At 38.6% G+C, this 17,823-nt stretch overlaps 2 protein-coding genes across 2 annotated transcripts in view; both read left to right on the plus strand.

The window, feature by feature from the left end:
* The window catches only part of mmp15a (matrix metallopeptidase 15a), a 40,124-nt gene extending 30,776 nt beyond the window's left edge, over window positions 1-9,348 (plus strand). The window contains exon 10 of the mRNA XM_061970242.1: window positions 5,204-9,348. Coding sequence (XP_061826226.1) covers window positions 5,204-5,667 — 464 coding nt within the window. The 3' untranslated portion in view covers window positions 5,668-9,348. The remainder of the gene's footprint in view (window positions 1-5,203) is intronic.
* Window positions 9,349-13,303: 3,955 nt separating this feature from the next.
* LOC133612636 (uncharacterized) overlaps window positions 13,304-17,823 on the plus strand; it is a 63,196-nt gene continuing 58,676 nt past the window's right edge. Inside the window, exons 1-3 of the mRNA XM_072913905.1 lie at window positions 13,304-13,389; window positions 16,851-16,968; window positions 17,071-17,184. The gene's annotated coding sequence lies outside the window, so the exon portion shown is untranslated. The remainder of the gene's footprint in view (window positions 13,390-16,850; window positions 16,969-17,070; window positions 17,185-17,823) is intronic.

Below are 17,823 nucleotides of genomic sequence, written 5' to 3' on the forward strand. Positions count from 1 at the left end.
TCACCTCCCAGGGGGTAACCAAGAGGATGGGTCAAATGCAGAGGACAAATTTCACAACACGTAGTGTGTGTGACAATCATTGGTACTTTAACTTCAACTTGAACTTTACTTTGGAAGCGATGTTTGTGACAGAGTTAGTCTAAATGGAGACCGTCTTGTGCCTTCAAGTGCCGAATTTGCACCTTTGTGTCTAATAAGATTGGTACCGAATATACTTGGAGGAGGAAAATAGTTGTACACTAAGTGTAAATAATACTGTATTTTTCGGACTAGAAGGCGCACTTAAAATCCTTTCATTTTCTCAAAACTCGACAGTGCGCCTTATAACCAGGTGCGCGCCTAATGTATGGAATAATTTTGGTTGTGCTTACCGACCTCGAAGCTATTTTATTTGGAACATGGTGAAATGATAAGTGTGGCCACACTGCAAAAACTGAAATCTAAGTAAGATGAAATATCTCAAATAAGGGTGATATTTCCTTATTTTCTGTCTGATAAGATAATTCTTCTCTCCAAGCAGATTTTATGTTAGAGTGTTTTACTTGTTTTAAGGGTTTTGGTCCTAAATGATCTCAGTAAGATATTACAGCTTGTTGCTGAGATTTGATGACCTATATTGAGTAAAACATGCTTGAAACTAGAATATCAACTGTTGCAAAGCTGTGTCATCAACACTCACAAGTATAGAACTACTTTTTTTAAGTAATAATTTCTTATTTCAAGCATGAAAAAAAAAAAATCATGATTTTTACACAATTGATTGAAACTTTTATTAGTAGATTGCACAGTACAGTACATATTCCGTACAATTGACCACTAAATGGTAACACCCGAATAAGTTTTTCAACTTGTTTAAGTCGGGGTCCACGTTAATCAATTCATGGTAATTGTGTCTCATAATTAAAACAGATGACAGCCAAATGAACTTTGCTGTTTTATTTTCAATGAAACAATAGAAAAGATGTACTCATGTAGTAGTACAGTTGGCACAGTACAGCAAACTGACAGTTAATATTTAAAAATTTGACATTTTAAACAGAAATAGTTCATGCACATTCAGATAAATTCCTCAAAATTACAATTAAAAAAATGTTGGCCGGGGGCCGGGCTGTGTATATGCGCACTAATTGACTGAAAGAGCATGCACTTGGCGCGATGATGTCATGTTATCGATGGAAAAATGCATTTTTAGACAATATGATTTGCCTGAGCGGCTAGGAAACTTGTTGCCTTTCCATTAAGAACAATAAATTAGTTTTTAATATAAGTTTGCTGGTTTCAAGAAATGTAATGCCGAGCGCATATCATTATGTCAAGATAACGGCACTAGCATTTACTTAATTTAAGAATATTTTTCAAAATATTGTGCAAAAAGGTCTCTTTTTTTCTACCAAGAAAAGTACACTTGTTATTAGTGAGAATATACTTATTTTAAGGTATTTTTGGGTTCATTGGGGTTAGCTAATTTTACTTGTTTTGGAAAGTCTTGACAAGCCAAATGTTCTTGTTCTATTGGCAGATAATTTTGCTTAGTTCAAATAAAATACCCCTAATTTTTGTATTTTTTTTTTCTTGTTTTTGAACACTGACTTTTTGCAGTGCAGGAGCTGGCAGTCACACAAGAGATACATGTAGACTGCAATATGATGGCAGTCACACATAAGAGATACATGTACACATAAAAGATACGTGTTGACTGCAATATGACTCAAGTAAACAATACCAAAATTGTATATGCTCCATTGAAAATATAGAACATTACACACGGCGCTCAAAAATCTATCAAAATGTTTTAGGGACGGCATGGCGCAGTGGAAGAGTGGCCGTGCGCAACCCGAGGGTCCCTGGTTCAATCCCCACCTAGTACCAACCTCGTCATGTCCGTTGTGTCCTGAGCAAGACACTTCACCCTTGCTCCTGATGGGTGCTGGTTAGCGCCTTGCATGGCAGCTCCCTCCATCAGTGTGTGAATGTGTGTGTGAATGGGTAAATGTGGAAGTAGTGTCAAAGCGCTTTGAGTACCTTGAAGGTAGAAAAGCGCTATACAAGTACAACCCATTTATCATTTATCATTTAGTACGACTTTGGTAAGCTATGAAGCCGCACCACTTGATGGATTGTACTGTGCTTCAACATACGAGTATTATTATGGTGTGTGTATAAGGTAAGACATATTATCTGGCGTTTTGTTTTGCAATGTTATGCAAAAGCAACTTTTCTTGCCTTCTGGTACCTGCTGATCTGTATATGGGATCTGCATAAGTCCTGAAAATTTGCGCGCCTTACCTTTGCAGTCCATGATGACGCCGTAGTCAATAAGCTTCTTCTTTTTCTCTATCTTTTTGTTGTGGGGCATTCATCCTTTGCTGTTGCCATTTCTAATATAAAGTAGTGTAAAGTTCTTACTTATATCTGTTAGTACACTCGCCATGAAAGCGCTAAAACAAAACGGTGTAGTGAGTTTACATTATTCACCCATTATTAGAGAGTTCCAGTCGGACGGTTTTTCACGGGACACACTTCCGGCGTTAATGCACGAGTGAGCCACGGATGAGGAGATGCTGCTCCGTTATTGATTGAAGTAAAGTCTGAATGTCATTAAAACGGTTAGCTCCATCTTTTGACACTTCTTCCACTCCCGTCCTTGCACGCTACACCGCTACAACAAAGATGACGGAGAAATATTATTGTTATTGTAGTCAAGACATCCAACCAAATGACAACAGCAGCTCTGTTAGGTCAAAGTATAAAATATCGAATGAATGGTAATGATTGATAAAAAATAAGGAATTGAGGAAATGTATGGTAATATTTGCCTTCAATTCAAAATGTATTTTATTTTAATCTCACATTTGCTTTGTCTCCGGCCAAGTAAATGTGCAAGCAATGCTTAGTCAATTTCAGTGATGTTGACGAGCACTTTTGTCCACAGCTGCTTTTGTTGACGTCAGTCAGCCAGTCCAAGGAGCGTGAAGGCTTCCACTGTAATGACTTCAATGACCACATTGAACTAGAATGGGACTTAATAGAGTGCAGAATATATGTGTGCGTAGTATTTGTGATTTTATCAGGGAGCAGGCTTCATGAAGGAGGACAAACATATGTTAATGAATTATTTTTGGTCTTTGGTTATACATTTTAAGTGTAATCCTGCTAACTACTCTATCTGCCCTTTTATTTACTGTTTTGTCAAAACGATTGCTGGGGAGAAGATGAAAGCAGTCAAATTAATAGTGGCCTAAAACTTTTACGTAGTATGGCCTGGGTTCAATCCCAATCTTCTGTGTGGAGTTTGCATGTTCTCCTCGTGACTGCGTGGGTTCCCTCCGGGTACTCCTGCTTCCTCCCACCGCCAAAAACATGCACCTGGGGATAGGTTGATTGGCAACACTAAATTGGCCCTAGTGGGTGAATGTGAGTGTGAATGTTGTCTGTCTATCTGTGTTGGCCCTGTGATGAGGTGGCGACTTGTCCAGGGTGTACACCGCCTTCCGCCCGAATGCAGCTGAGCTAGGCTCTAGCACCCCCTGCGACCCCAAAAGGGACAAGAGGTAGAAAATGGATGGATGGATGGATGAATATTCACTTTTTTTTAGAACACTGTGTGCAAACTTCCAGAATAATATGATGCGGGAGCCACTTTAATACCTTTTGTACATTAAAGATGCTAAAACAATCCATTGTACTATAGGTCAATTTATGTTTAACAGACATCCACATCTTCGCTTTGTGTTATAGCCAATGTTAAGCAAATTCCTTTTAAAAAGTAATTATAGTTACTTGTTTGTTGTTATTTTCCCAAAAAAGTATTTGAATTATTACTGCTTCGGTTCCTTGTTGTCCGCAAATGCGATATTTACTTCACTGAATTGTTGTTCATTATTCCCTCGTAGTAGTAGTAGTAGTAGTAGTAGTAGTAGTACTATGCACTGTACAGGCCAAAAGTTTGGACACACCTTCTCATTCAATGCATTTTCTTTATTTTCCTGACTATTTACATTGTAGATTGTCACTGAAGGCATCAAAACTATGAATGAACACATGTGCAGTTATGTACTTAACAAAAAAAGGTGAAATAACTGAAAACACCTTTTAAAAGTTAAAGTTAAAGTACCATTGATAGTCACACACTAGGTGTGGTGAAAGTAACCTCTGCATTTGACCCATCCCCTTGTTCCACCCCCTGGGAGGTGAGGGGAGCAGTGAGCAGCAATGGTGGCCATGCTCGGGAATCATTTTGGTGATTTAACCCCCAATTCCAACCCTAGATGCTGAGTGCCAAGCAGGGAGGTAATGGGTCCCATTTTTATAGTCTTTGGTTTGAACTCACGACCTACCGATCTCAGGGCGGACACTCGAACCACAAGACCACTGAGCAGGTTATATTGTAGTTTCGTCAAAATAGCTACCCTTTGCTCTGATTACTGCTTTGCACACTCTTGGCATTCTCTCATGGGCTTCAAGAGGTCACCTGACATGTTTTTCACTTCACAGGAATCCCTTATCAGGATTGATTAGTGGAGTTTCTTGCTTTATCAATGGGGTTGGGACCATCAGTTGTGTTGTGAATGTTTGCTCTGATTACTACTTTGCACTTTGCATTGTCTCGAAGAGCGTCAAGCACACCTGAGAAGTGAAAACCATTTCAGGTCGACTACCGCTTAAAGCTCATCGAGAGAATGCCAAGAGTGTGTGCGAAAAAGTAATCAGAGCAAGGGGTGGCTATTTTGAAGAAACTAGAATATAAAACATGTTTTCAGTTATTTCACCTTTTTTTTGTTAAGTACATAACTGCACATGTGTTCATTCATAGTTTTGATGCCTTCAGTGACAATCTACAATGTAAATAGTCATGAAAATAAAGAAAACGCATTGAATGAGGAGAAGGTGTGTCCAAACTTTTGGCTTGTACTGTATGTAAAAGTAATTAATTAGTTTACTGGCCATTCGTCAAAGTATTGGTGTTATTCCTGCGACTGGTAATAGCTGACAAAGCGCATCCATCTCATTAATAATGAGTCAATTGTGTTACTGAAAATATTCCGAAGGCCAATAAAAGTCTTTGCATTAGAACATTGTATTGGGGGACACAGATTTCAGTTTGAAACTTTTTCATCGCAGTAATGTGCATCTTTTTGTACCTAAACGGCTAGAAAATAACATTGAACACAACTAATAATCATGTGTTTTATGTCCTCTGCAGCTTACACTTATTTCTACAAAGGCGCAAATTACTGGCGGTTCGACAACCACAAGACCGCGGCAGACAGCGGCTACCCCCGTTCCATCCTTAAGGACTTCATGGGCTGCGTGGCCGTCCCCGAGCCTCAACCAGACCCCGAGGCCGAAGACAAGCCCACCGAACCTTCGGACGGAGGAAAGGATGAGAAGAAAGACACGGACAAAGGCAAGAACGAAGACACGGAAAACGACGACGAAGCAAAGTCCGACAGTCCGGGGGAAGAGGCTGACGACAACGAGGTGGACGTGGTGGTGACGGTGGCCGACGACAACTCCAAAGTCATGACTCTGATCATGGTGGTGGCTCCTCTGGTGCTCATCTTGGTCATCCTCGTCTTCATCTACGCCATCCTCAGGACTCTGCAGAACAAAGAGACCCCCAGAGCTCTGGTGCACTGCAAGCGCTCGCTGCAGAACTGGGTGTGACACGAACACAAACCAAGAGAGCTTTTTTTCTTATTCCAGCATGGCGTGAAGATGGTTGTAGCCATGCGACCTACCAAGTGGTTACTACGGTGCCTCTGGAGTCCTTTTTCTAGAACTGCACTAGTGGCACAATAGAAATGGAAGGCTTGAATCATAGAAAATGGGGGACAGCTGTGTTAAACACTTGCATCAGCAACACATTTGCACTTTTTTTTTTTTTTTTTTACCCTCTCTGTTGTTGTTGTGCTGGCAGATGTGACTTAGAGTGCTCTCACGCACGCGAGCCGGGGTCATCCTCCGAGCACACATGGCCCAGCATCACATGATACCACGAAGAGACCACTTACCCAAACAAAGGCACATACCAGTTGTTTTTCTTTTTGCACAGACCTCCCCTCTTCCCACTGAGATCTTTCCTTTAGGCTCCACCCCTAAAAGTACAATCCCCGCAGTCATAATGTTGCACAGTAGATCCCTGCTATTTGTGGGGGTTACCTTCCAAGACCACCCACAAAAAAACACGGAATAATGGACACACCCATAAAAAGCACTAAAAAGTACTGTTGTTGGTACTCTCAACCATAACAGTTTTGAATGTATTTTATATTCGGTTTTACACATTTAAAAACCCCAACAGTGTTGTTAGAAAACACAACAAAACATCTTCCAGCTGGAAAATGTTGAGCAAATTGACCTGGGGGATAGCGCCCTCTGCTGAGTTCATAGCTGCAGCACTAACTTTACCGTGCAGGTAGCGCCATCAAGCCACTTTCTGTTTAGGCCAGGGGTCGGCAACCCAAAATGTCGAAGAAGCCATATTGGACCAAAAATACAAAAACAAATCTGTCTGGAGCCACAAAAAATTAAAAGCCATATTACATACAGATAGTGTGTCATGAGATATAAATTAAATTAAGAGGACTTAAAGGAAACTAAATGACCTCAAATATAGCTACAAATGAGGCATAATGATGCAATATGTAAAGAGATGTCCGATAATATCGGCCTGCCGATATTATCGGCCGATAAATGCTTTAAAATGTAATATCGGAAATTATCGGTATCGGTTTTTTTTTTTTATCTGTATCTTATTTTTATTTTATTATATTTTTTTTAAATTAAATCAACATAAAAAACACAAGATACACTTACAATTAGTGCACCAACCCAAAAAAAACTCCCTCCCCCATTTACACTCATTCACACAAAAGGGTTGTTTCTTTCTGTTATTAATATTCTGGTTCCTACATTATATATCAATATATATCAATACAGTCTGCAAGGGATACAGTCCGTAAGCACACGATTGTGCGTGCTGCTGGTCCACTAATAGTACTAACCTTTAACAGTTAATTTTACCCATTTTCGTTAATTACTAGTTTCTATGTAACTGTTTTTATATTGTTTTACTTTCTTTTTTTATTCAAGAAAATGTTTTTAATTTATTTATCTTATTTTTTTTTTTTTTTTTTTTTAAAAGGACCTTATCTTCACCATACCTGGTTGTCCAAATTAGGCATAATAATGTGTTAATTCCACGACTGTATATATCGGTATCGGTAATTAAAGAGTTGGACAATATCAGAATATCGGATATCGGCAAAAAGCCATTATCGGACATCCCTAAATATATACATATAGCTAGCCTAAATAGCATGTTAGCATCGATTAGCTTGCAGTCATGCAGTGACCAAATATGTCTGATTAGCACTCCACACAAGTCAATAACATCAACAAAACTCACCTTTGTGCATTCATGCACAACCTTAAAAGTTTGGTGGACAAAATGAGACAGAAAAAGAAGTGGCATAAACCACGTCCTAGAAGGTCGGAGAAAGTTATGCATGTAAACAAACTATGGTGAGTTCAAGGACCGCCAAAATTAGTAGGACAAAACGGCGCTCGGCAAATACTCGAATCAGTGAAGCATGTTTAATATGAACAGTGTGCTTTATAACAATTAGGGAGGTTTGTGTCATGTTTGTCCTCCTACAGAAACCATATTAAAACAAAAAATATATTTTCCCCCTCATCTTTTTCCATTTTTCATACATTTTTGAAAAAGCTCCAGAGAGCCACTAGGCCGGCGCTAAAGAGCCGCATGCGGCTCTAGAGCCGCGGGTTGCCGACCCCTGGTTCAGGTTAACAAAAGAATTGTTGGTACAGTCGTCCCTAGTTTATCACTGTTAAACAGTTCCTGACATGACCGCTATAAATGTGGAATCATTGATTATAAATCTAATATTTTCATAGCAAGAGCATTAAAAAAACTGTTTATGACTTTCTAAATAGGTTTTTCAACAATATGAAAACCCTCGAGATATGAAAAGACACCCTTTAGTCACCTTTACACTCTTTTAATTCAACATGGTCATGCTGCCTGAGGCTGAGCCAATCGGTGGCCACGATACTGAACAGCCATTTTGTTCAAACAAGTATTCCTCTCTGATTGGTTTGGTCTCCTCTAGTGGCCAGTACTACTGTATTTTTGTTTATTTAGCCATTTGAATGCTTAATTTAGGCCCAAAATGTTGTGGAATATGCTTTAAAAATGATAAAACCTCCAGTAATATGGGAAAGCCGCAATGTTTGAAGCGTGATGTGGCGAGGGATGACTCTATTTCCTATTAAAAGGTTTCTACGACAACCAAATTGTACTAAACAACAAGCAATCTTTTCCATAAAAAAAGTAAATGCATTCCAGACACCCAAAGATATGAGCACAAAACACATTTTGTAGAGACCAACTGTAGTTGTATGCAGACAATGTGAAATACATATAATTCAACATTTAACATCACTTTTATTTTTATTGAAGACTTGTAGGAGATGACATTAATGAGTGGAGGAAGGGGAACGCTTTGTATATCTTTGTATATCTGTCTTGAATTCAATAGTGTTTCTCACCTCCTTTATCAAAGTGCTGGCACTCGCAACTTTCTTTGGCCCCATGTCCCTCAGAGGTTCTTGACCTGATATTTTGGCATACAAACTAGTTTATTATGCTCAATGTTTGGCCGTTGGAGTAACAGACGGTATAGAAAAACTGGGACAAAGTAGTGACAAGTTAAATCAGAGAAAATAAATTTGTACGGATGAGAGGGGATCGACTAAATATTTTCACCTTGTATTGTTGTATTATTGTATGTGTTTCTTCAGTGGGCAAAGCCTGCAGGACAAAAGCAAACAGTCCAGGTCTGCTTTCCATTAGGCCCACATGTTGCAGATTTAGTTGTGTAAGGCTTGCAGAAAGAGGAGGAAAATGGAGGGAAAAAAAGGAATGAAAAAAACTGGTAGGATGAGGAGGAAAGGAGAGAATGAGATGAAGGAAGAAAGAAAAAGAGTTGGAAGGTGAAGCAAAAGGATTCCGGTTGTTATTTCTGTGGAAAAAGAGGCGTAGAGGAAAGAAGAAAAGAAAAAGGGAGGAGCAGCGCTGGCGTTGAGCCTCTTGACCTAAATCATTCAAATCTCCACAATGTTTGTCTTTAGCAGGAGATGACTTCCTCTCTGACCTCCTTCTTCACTTTGCCTTTTCCGCATATTCTCATCACTTCTCTGCCTTTTGTCTCAACTAAATATCTGTTTTAATCTGGGTTTACCTTCCTTGCGCTTCATGCATTTGTTGTTTTTCTCTGAATGTGAGCGTGTTGTGTATTTGCCAATAAAAGTCTGAGGTCTTGACTCCTTTCTTTGCTAAACTTTCTCTCACATGTTTATTACCTTGAAGTGTTGCTGTTATCTTTTTCGCCACAAGAGGGAGTCCTCGCTGCTCGTATGACAACAGTCATTGTTAATTACTGTACGCCTCATTAGAGTATGCAAGTTAATATTCTCTACTTTGTCTGGAATGTGAGTCAAGTTTAACACTCGGTGTCTTAACATTTTTCCAGCCAGGGCATCAGAATGAAAAATCAAACAATTGATTTTCATAAATCTTTTTTCTTTTGGTAAAGGCTCTAATAAATGACAGAATAGTTCAAAGACTACACTTTGTGTTACTAATGTTGCATCAATATTTTTCTCTTTTTGCTATTTTTTTTTCTTCCATTTTTCCATTTTCATTGTTTAATTTAATTTCTGCAGTGTGCAGCAGGCCATTAAAATCGAGTTGTGGGTTGAAAATGGGCCCCTGGAACCTTTTTATTTATTTTATTATTTTTTTTATTGAACAATGTACACAAAAACCAAGGAACTTTCAACAAATCACAACAATTTCAAACATCAATCAGGTTGAGCAAATAGTGTCTTTCACAAAACATGTAAAGAAAATAAAACTAAAGCAAATACAAATAGAATATAAAAATGAATAAAAAAAAATAGGATAAGATACAAAATTCAAACAGACAAAAAAAAGCCTAAAATAAATCACTTTGAATATCTGCAATAACGAAATCAATTTAAGGGTTTCTGTATTTTTAATCATTTTTCAAGATTTAATTGATAATTTTAAAATATTAAGCCAATTAGAAAATGTAGGTTTTACTTTCATAAATCGACATTTATGTAGAAATTTTTTTGCTTGGAGTATAATAATGACAAACATTTCTATGTTCCCCTGGCACCTTTACACCCGGCATTACGGTACTGCAGGCAGGTACGTAGCAGTGGAGGGTAAGGTGGGGATGTTGTACCGGGGCTTAATTTGTAAACCTTCAATATTTTTGTCTGTCATTTGAATATGTCAATTAAATTATACTACTACATAAATTAATATTGCCGTCAATATTTAATAAGGTTGCTTGAATCAAATTAGGAATGTCTAACAATACGAACACCCCTATTAAAAATGCGAAATGGTTACTTCCACCTGCTAGCGGCCAAGCTAGCTTCGAACACTTCACTCAAGACCAACTTCATAACATCATCAAAATCTCTCCTTTAAGCATTTACCAACACAGTACCAACATTTTGGAACAAGGATCAAGTAATAGAAGAAAGGTAAATACTAAAACATAATAAATAGAACTGTTACTGCATAGGAGAAAGTTATGTTCAAGTTTGCACCTCATTGCCCATAATTGTGGTGCGTTTAAGGAACCTCGAATGAAGTTAGAAACAGGCGTTACTAGTTTTTTAAAAGACTTCACTCCCAGGAGATGCACTAATAATGAAATAATCATAGTGACAATGATGTTTTGTTATGATTAACATTATCCACTGAAGGTAGTCCTACGCGAATACAACTTATCTCTCTCTACTTTACACTCTGAAGTAAAGGAAAACTTGACAGATTTAAAATCATTTAAAGTGAAAAATGACTGATCAATAACATTCATATTCTGGAAAGTATATTGATTGGTTGGCACTTTTCTGTAAAAAAGAATTAATGCATAAAAGATTAATGAGTCTTGTGTACCTCACTACGGGTGTGCGATACTGCAAATTTTTGTATTGATACCAAGTAAATACAGCAGCACCTTCATTTTCGCTAATCCATTCTAGAAGGTGAGACGAAAACCGAATCGGTTGAAAAATAATTCCCATAAAAATTACATAAATCCAATTAATACCAAAAATATGCCCACAAAACTAATTATATTAATAATAATTTTGATTTTGCATATACAAAGCAATGTGAAATACATAATGATGAATTCAATGATTACATTTACATCTAATATCACACGGGTGTCACCTTTGTACTTTGCTATGCCTACTCATTCTTTTTTTTTAATTCAACAGTGTTGCTCACCTTCTTTATCATAGTGCTGGCAGTCGCAACTATCTTTGGCCCCATTGTGGATTATTTTGCAGGCGTACGTAATAAAAAATTATTATTTTTTGCGAACAAATGAACAATATAAGAATACAACAATACGACAACTTTACAATATCAACAAAATTATACAATTATCCCTTTTTATTAATTGATTGAGACAGACGTATGCAAAATAATTAATGCCTTTTGTCATGTCTGGATCATGTTTTGTTTAAGTTATGTTCTGTTTGGGTTTTGGACTCTTTTTAGTTCCTGCCTTTTCACTTCTTTGTCTTGTTTCCATGGCTACCTATTAGTTTCACCTGTTCCACATTTGGACTCACACACCTGTCACCAATCATGTCACTGTTATTTAAAGCCTGTCATTTTCTGTTGGTCGGCCTGGCGACATTCACTCTGTTTACCTCTGCGCACTTCATGCCATGTCAAGTAAGTTTTTTCTATTCATGCCACAGTTAGCGACTTTTGTTCATGTCCATAGTTTTTTGCCCACGTGCAAGTCTTTTTGTTTCATTAGTCAAGTTTGTACTTCCGCCTTGAGCGCGCTTTTTGTTCCTTTGTTAGTGTCAAATAAATAATGTCTTTACCTTCACGCCATGCCACATCCAGCATTACTTGCATCTCGGGAAAACAAACACACCTGAGTCCAAGTCTTGACAGATGTCGCCAGCCCGACCAACAGAAAAAGACAGGCTTTAAATAACAGTGACATGATTGGTGACAGGTGTGTGAGTCCAAACGTGGAACAGGTGAAACTAATGGGTAACCATGGAAACAAGACATGGAAGTGAAAAGGCAGGAACTAAAAAGAGTCCAAAACCCAAACAGAACATAACTTAAACAAAACATGATCCAGACATGACACTTTTGTATCAAATGAATACTGTTGTACACTTGATACTATCAATATTGATACGACTCTAGGTACTACATCGGTGTACTTGTTTGCAATGGAGATTTGTTGTTGCAATAAAAGTGGGATGGAATTTGTTAAATAATTTTCTGTGAAAATTAAAATGATCTGTATTAAATAAATATTATATATCAATATAAATGGCTGTGATGATTATGTAAAAGAGGGATTTCTAATCACTGCTATGTTGGAATTCTTATTAATATTGATACTGTTGTTGATATTTATTTTTGTTTCAATCCTTTTGGATTGTTTTGTGTCATGTTTGTGAGTCCTCTCAATTGCTCTGTTGATTGCTATTGTGAATGTTGCTGGGCCGGGTTTGGTTTTGGAATTGGAATTGTATTATTATTGTATTATTTTGTTGGACTGATTAATACAAAATAAAAATAAAAATTGATTATATTTAAATAATTAAATTTAAAAAAATCTGTAGAATTTACGGTAAGCCGTAATTTTTTGTTGCACTGAATTAATGTGAGTCACTTTTATTTTTCAGTAAAGTTCTGGCGACTGAGCTGCCAGTTCTTTTTACCATAAAATCTATGGTAAATTTTATTTTTTACAGTACATTACTGTAAATAAAAAAACGGTACCAATTTTATTTTTTACAATAAACTTCTGCCACCCGAAATCATAACTTTTTTTTGAACAGTGCATGGTAAACGAGCATGACCCCATCAAGAGCTTGTTCTCTTGCGATATGATACAGTATTTCTGTTATTGTTGCGTTATCGTTGCGCTATTGTGTGCGATTGTTCACTGTGAGTGTGAGCTCGCTCTCCTGCATTTCTGTCAGCCGTGATCAGGATTATCTGCTCTCACACAGATCATCCACAGCAGCTTTAGCAGCGTTCCACTTCCTGTTTTCCTCCCTTCGCTGTGGACAAAGACGTCACCGTCGTGATGCACAAACGTCTCCCTAAATAATAACTATAAATATCCGTCTGTCTTCCATCTTGTCCAGATGCTAGGATGGGGGTCAGTGGGCTGCTGCCACCTTGCAGACCGCTCGTCCAAGATGATCCCCTGCTGAGCTCCTAATGAGATCTGCACGTTTCTTCACTTCCTCTGAAGGCTTTACAAGAAGGTGACCTGCTGGACTTGCTGGACATTTGATCAAATTTGCCTAATTTCTCAGTATAAAGCTTAAAAAGCCCCCGGTGGAAAACATTAGGGCCTCCATCTATAGAAGTATAAAACGGTCCAAAATTACCTTCCCTGAATTCATATTCTGCAATCCTAACACCTGATTGATGAGGATGGGTACTCAAATGTTTCGGTCCATATTGACGGCAATACATGTTGTCAATTGTGTTGTTTGAACAAAATGGCTGACCCCGATTTAGCAGGCGGCTAAAAGCCTGCGTCACCTGCTGGGGATCAAAGCGTAATGAGTTCATAGGGGACCGAGGGAGACTGTCAACATCGCTGAGCAGAATTTTATTTCGAGCCCCCATTGGCAACACTAAATTGGCCCTAGTGTGTGAATGTGAGTGTGAATGTTGTCTGTCTATCTGTGTTGGCCCTGTGATTAGTGTTGAGACTAACGCGTTACAAAGTATTTTACGTTATTTTTTATGTAGTATCGGCTCGAAACAGAAGATCTGAGTGTGTTTTATTGCAGCGCTGCGGTGGAAAAGAAAAGGCGTGCTTTGTGTGGGTGGGTGCCGGGTGGGGGCTCCCAGACCGTAGTTGAGGAGCGCAGGGGAGACGTTCCTCCAGGGCCTATGTACTTCGGGGCTAAAAACCTTCACTTTACCCGGAAGTGGGTCGTTACAGCTGAGGGTGAATGACGAGGCCGGCGGTTTGTTGCAACTTTGTGACTTTATTGGACGCAGCCATCCACCAAGCTAGAGCACCTGCACGCACTCACTGTCACCGTTCTCTCACCTCTCTCGCCCACTCACTCACTGACGTCACTCACCTCACATGCTGTCATATCTTAAAGGGACACACACACACACACACACACACACACACACACACACACACACAGACGCTACTCTCATAACAACTAACAAGACATCATGGTGAAGCCAGAAGTCGAGTTTCTTAACATGAAGACATTCTCAATACTTTTCTTTTGTCGAGCACAAAGAAAAAAACATTTTAGTTAAATGTAAGTTGTGTCTTGGATCAAATATCCTATCTACTTAAAGTTAAAGTGCCATTATGTTGCAGCTATTTAAAATAGTTTTGTCAATTGGCCCTTTGAAACATATCTTTGTCTTTGTGTGTTGTATGTAGAGCACATTGCTTTCTGAGTTCAGTGATGCAAATGCATGTCAAGTTGATCAGCAAATTATTATTCTCCAGTGCAATAACAGTACTGAAATGAAGGCTAAAAGGGCATTAATGGGAGCCAAAAAAAAAAAAAGGGAAAAAAAAGAAGTAACTAAATAGTTACTTTTCACAATAACGCATTACTTTTTGGTGTAAGTAACTGAGTTAGTAACTGAGTTACTTTTGAAATAAAGTAACTAGTAACTGTAACTAGTTACTGGTTTTCAGTAACTAACCCAACACTGCCTGTGATGAGGTGGCGACTTGTCCAGGGTGTACCCCGCCTTCCGCCCGAATGCAGCTGAGATAGGCTCCAGCACACCCCCCACGGCCTCTAAAAGGACAAGCAGTAGAAAATGGATGAATGGATTACCAGATTTTGACACACTTTTTTATTTATGTGAAATAATTTTTTTTCTATTTTCATATGTTTTTATTTCAGTCAAGCTTGAATTGAATTTGATGCATGTTTTATACAAAAACTAATTTGGAAAATAAATTGTTCAGTAATTTTTTATTTTTTTTAACATACAAAACCCAAAACCAGTGAAGTTGGCACCTTGTGTAATTCGTAAATAAAAACAGAATACAATTATTTGCAAAACCTTTTCAACTTATATTCAATTGAATAGACTGCAAAGACAATATACTTAACGTTCGAACTGAGAAACGTAATTTTTTTCTGCAAATAATCATTAACTTAGAATTTAGTGGCAGCAACACATTGCAAAAAAGTTGGCACAGGGGCATGTTCACCACTGTGTTACATGGCCTTTCCTTTTAACAACACTCAGTAAACGTTTGGGAACTGAGGAGACCAATTTTTGAAGCTTTTCAGGTGGAATTCTTTCCCATTCTTGCTTGATGTACAGCTGAAGTTGTCAACAGTCCGGGGTCTCCGTTGTCGTATTTTACGCTTCATAATGCGCCACACATTTTCAATGCGAGACAGGTCTGGACTACAGGCAGGCCAGTCTAGTACCTGCACTCTTTTACTAAGTGCCACACTGTTGTAACATGTGCAGAATGTTGCTTGGCATTGTCTTGCTGAAATAAGCAGGGGCGTCCATGAAAAAGACCTTGCTTGGATGGCAACATCTGTATGTACTTTTCAGCATTAATGGTACCGTCATAGATGTGTAAATTACCCATGCCTTGGGCACTAATACACCCCCATACCAACACATATGCTGGCTTTTGAACTTTGCGCCTATTATAGTCCTGATGTTTCTTTTCCTCTTTGGTCCGGAGGACACAACGTCCACAGTTTCCAAAAAGAATTTGAAATGTGGACTCGTCAGACCACAGAACACTTTCACACTTTGCATCAGTCCGTCTTAGATGAGCTCTGGCCCAGCGAAGCCGGCGGCGTTTCTGGGTGTTGTTGATAAATGGCTTTGGCTTTGCGTAGTAGAGTTTTAACTTGCACTTACAGATGTAGCAATGAACTGTCGTTACTGACAGTGGTTTTCTGAAGTGTTCCTGATCCCATGTGGTGATATCCTTTATACACTGATGTCGCTTTTTGATGCAGTACCACCTGAGGGATCGAAGGTCCCTAATATCATCGCTTACGTGCAGTGATTTCTCCAGATTCTCTGAACCCTTTGATGACATTACGGACCGTAGATGGTGAAATCCCTAAATTCCTTGCAATAGCTCGTTGAGAAATGTTGTTCTTAAACTGTTGGACAATTTGCTCACGCATTTGTTCACAAAGTGGTGACCCTCGCCCCATTCTTGTTTGTGAATGACTGAGCATTTCATGGAAGCTGCTTTTATACCCAAACATGGCACCCACCTGTTCCCAATTAGCCTGTTCACCTGTGGGATGTTCCAAATAAGTGTTTGATGAGCATTCCTCAATCTTCTCAGTCTTGTTTGCCACTTGTGCCAGCTTTTTTGAAACATATTGCAGGCATCAAATTCCAAATGAGCTAATATTTGCAAAAAATAACAAAGTTTTCCAGTTCGAACGTTAAATATCTTGTCTTTGCAGTCTATTCAATTGAATATAGGTTGAAAAGGATTTCGAAATCATTGTATTCTGTTTTTACTTACTATTTACACAACGTGCCAACTTCACTGGTTTTGGGGTTTGTACATTCCCCTCAATGAACCGCAGCTCCCCATTGGCCGGCAGCACTCATGTATCATGCTTCCTGCTCCATACTCGACTGCAGGAAGGACACAATTATGTTGTGTAGAGTTTAGACAAAACAGTCAGGTATTTAAAAAAAATTGTGTTTTCTTTATTTTTCTCAGGTTGCCGCATCTCCTATTAAGTCTTCTAACCATAAAGGCTCATTTTAAGCACAGCGAAAGTACTACAGTAGTACCACCACAGTACAGAAGCACTGGAAGTACTGCAGTACTATAAAAGGTTTGGAAGGAGCGACCATGTGATCATCGCTTGACTCGCCCTCAATCTGGATCCAAGTCCAGGATTGAGGCCTTAACCTTCAGGTGCTGCTGCCTAATCCAGTTAGGAGCAGGCGGCCGCTGTGGAAAATCCCTACAGACCCGAGACCTCACTTTGTGGACCTCATCGACTGCAGCGGCATGCAGGACCACCTGTAGACCACCTGTAGACCCTCAGGTAGGAACAAAGAGATTGTTTGTGTTCATGTTGGGATTAATGGAATTCCTCAGATATTTGTGGTGAATTAAGAAATATTCATAGAAAACGCTGCCTGTTACCTTCAAAAACGTGCATACGGTACATAGACATACACACACACTTATATATATATATATATATATAAATATAAATATATATATATATATATATATTACTGCTAGTTTCCTTTTCTCAACCTAATAATATTTTTGCTATATTGTGCAATCATTTGCATATTTTATTATTATGATTATCATCAAGAGAGTTGCCAATCTAACTCATCATCATTTTAAGTTGAGTCAAGTTGAATTATTATTGGAACTGCTTTTTTCTCATTGCTCTTCTATTATTAGCATTACCTTGGTTGTCATAAACTTCCATTGTCTTTAGTCAAGTGTGTGTTGTGCACTTCGGAAATGGTCTTTGACATATGAAGTACTACCAATAAATGTGATGTGCCCACAATGTTTTTGGCCTGGTGCCCTGATGCTGACGTGGATTATTCTAACGAGCGACTGAAATCTCCAACCTGACTCACTCTTTTGTTTCTACATTTGGTTTGTGTCCAAATTAGGACCCCTGGGGGCCATTTGTGGCCCACGGCGTTTTTTTGTTGTT

This window comes from Nerophis lumbriciformis, linkage group LG10 (genome assembly GCF_033978685.3).
Source record: "Nerophis lumbriciformis linkage group LG10, RoL_Nlum_v2.1, whole genome shotgun sequence".
NCBI classification, from domain to species: Eukaryota; Metazoa; Chordata; class Actinopteri; order Syngnathiformes; family Syngnathidae; genus Nerophis; species Nerophis lumbriciformis.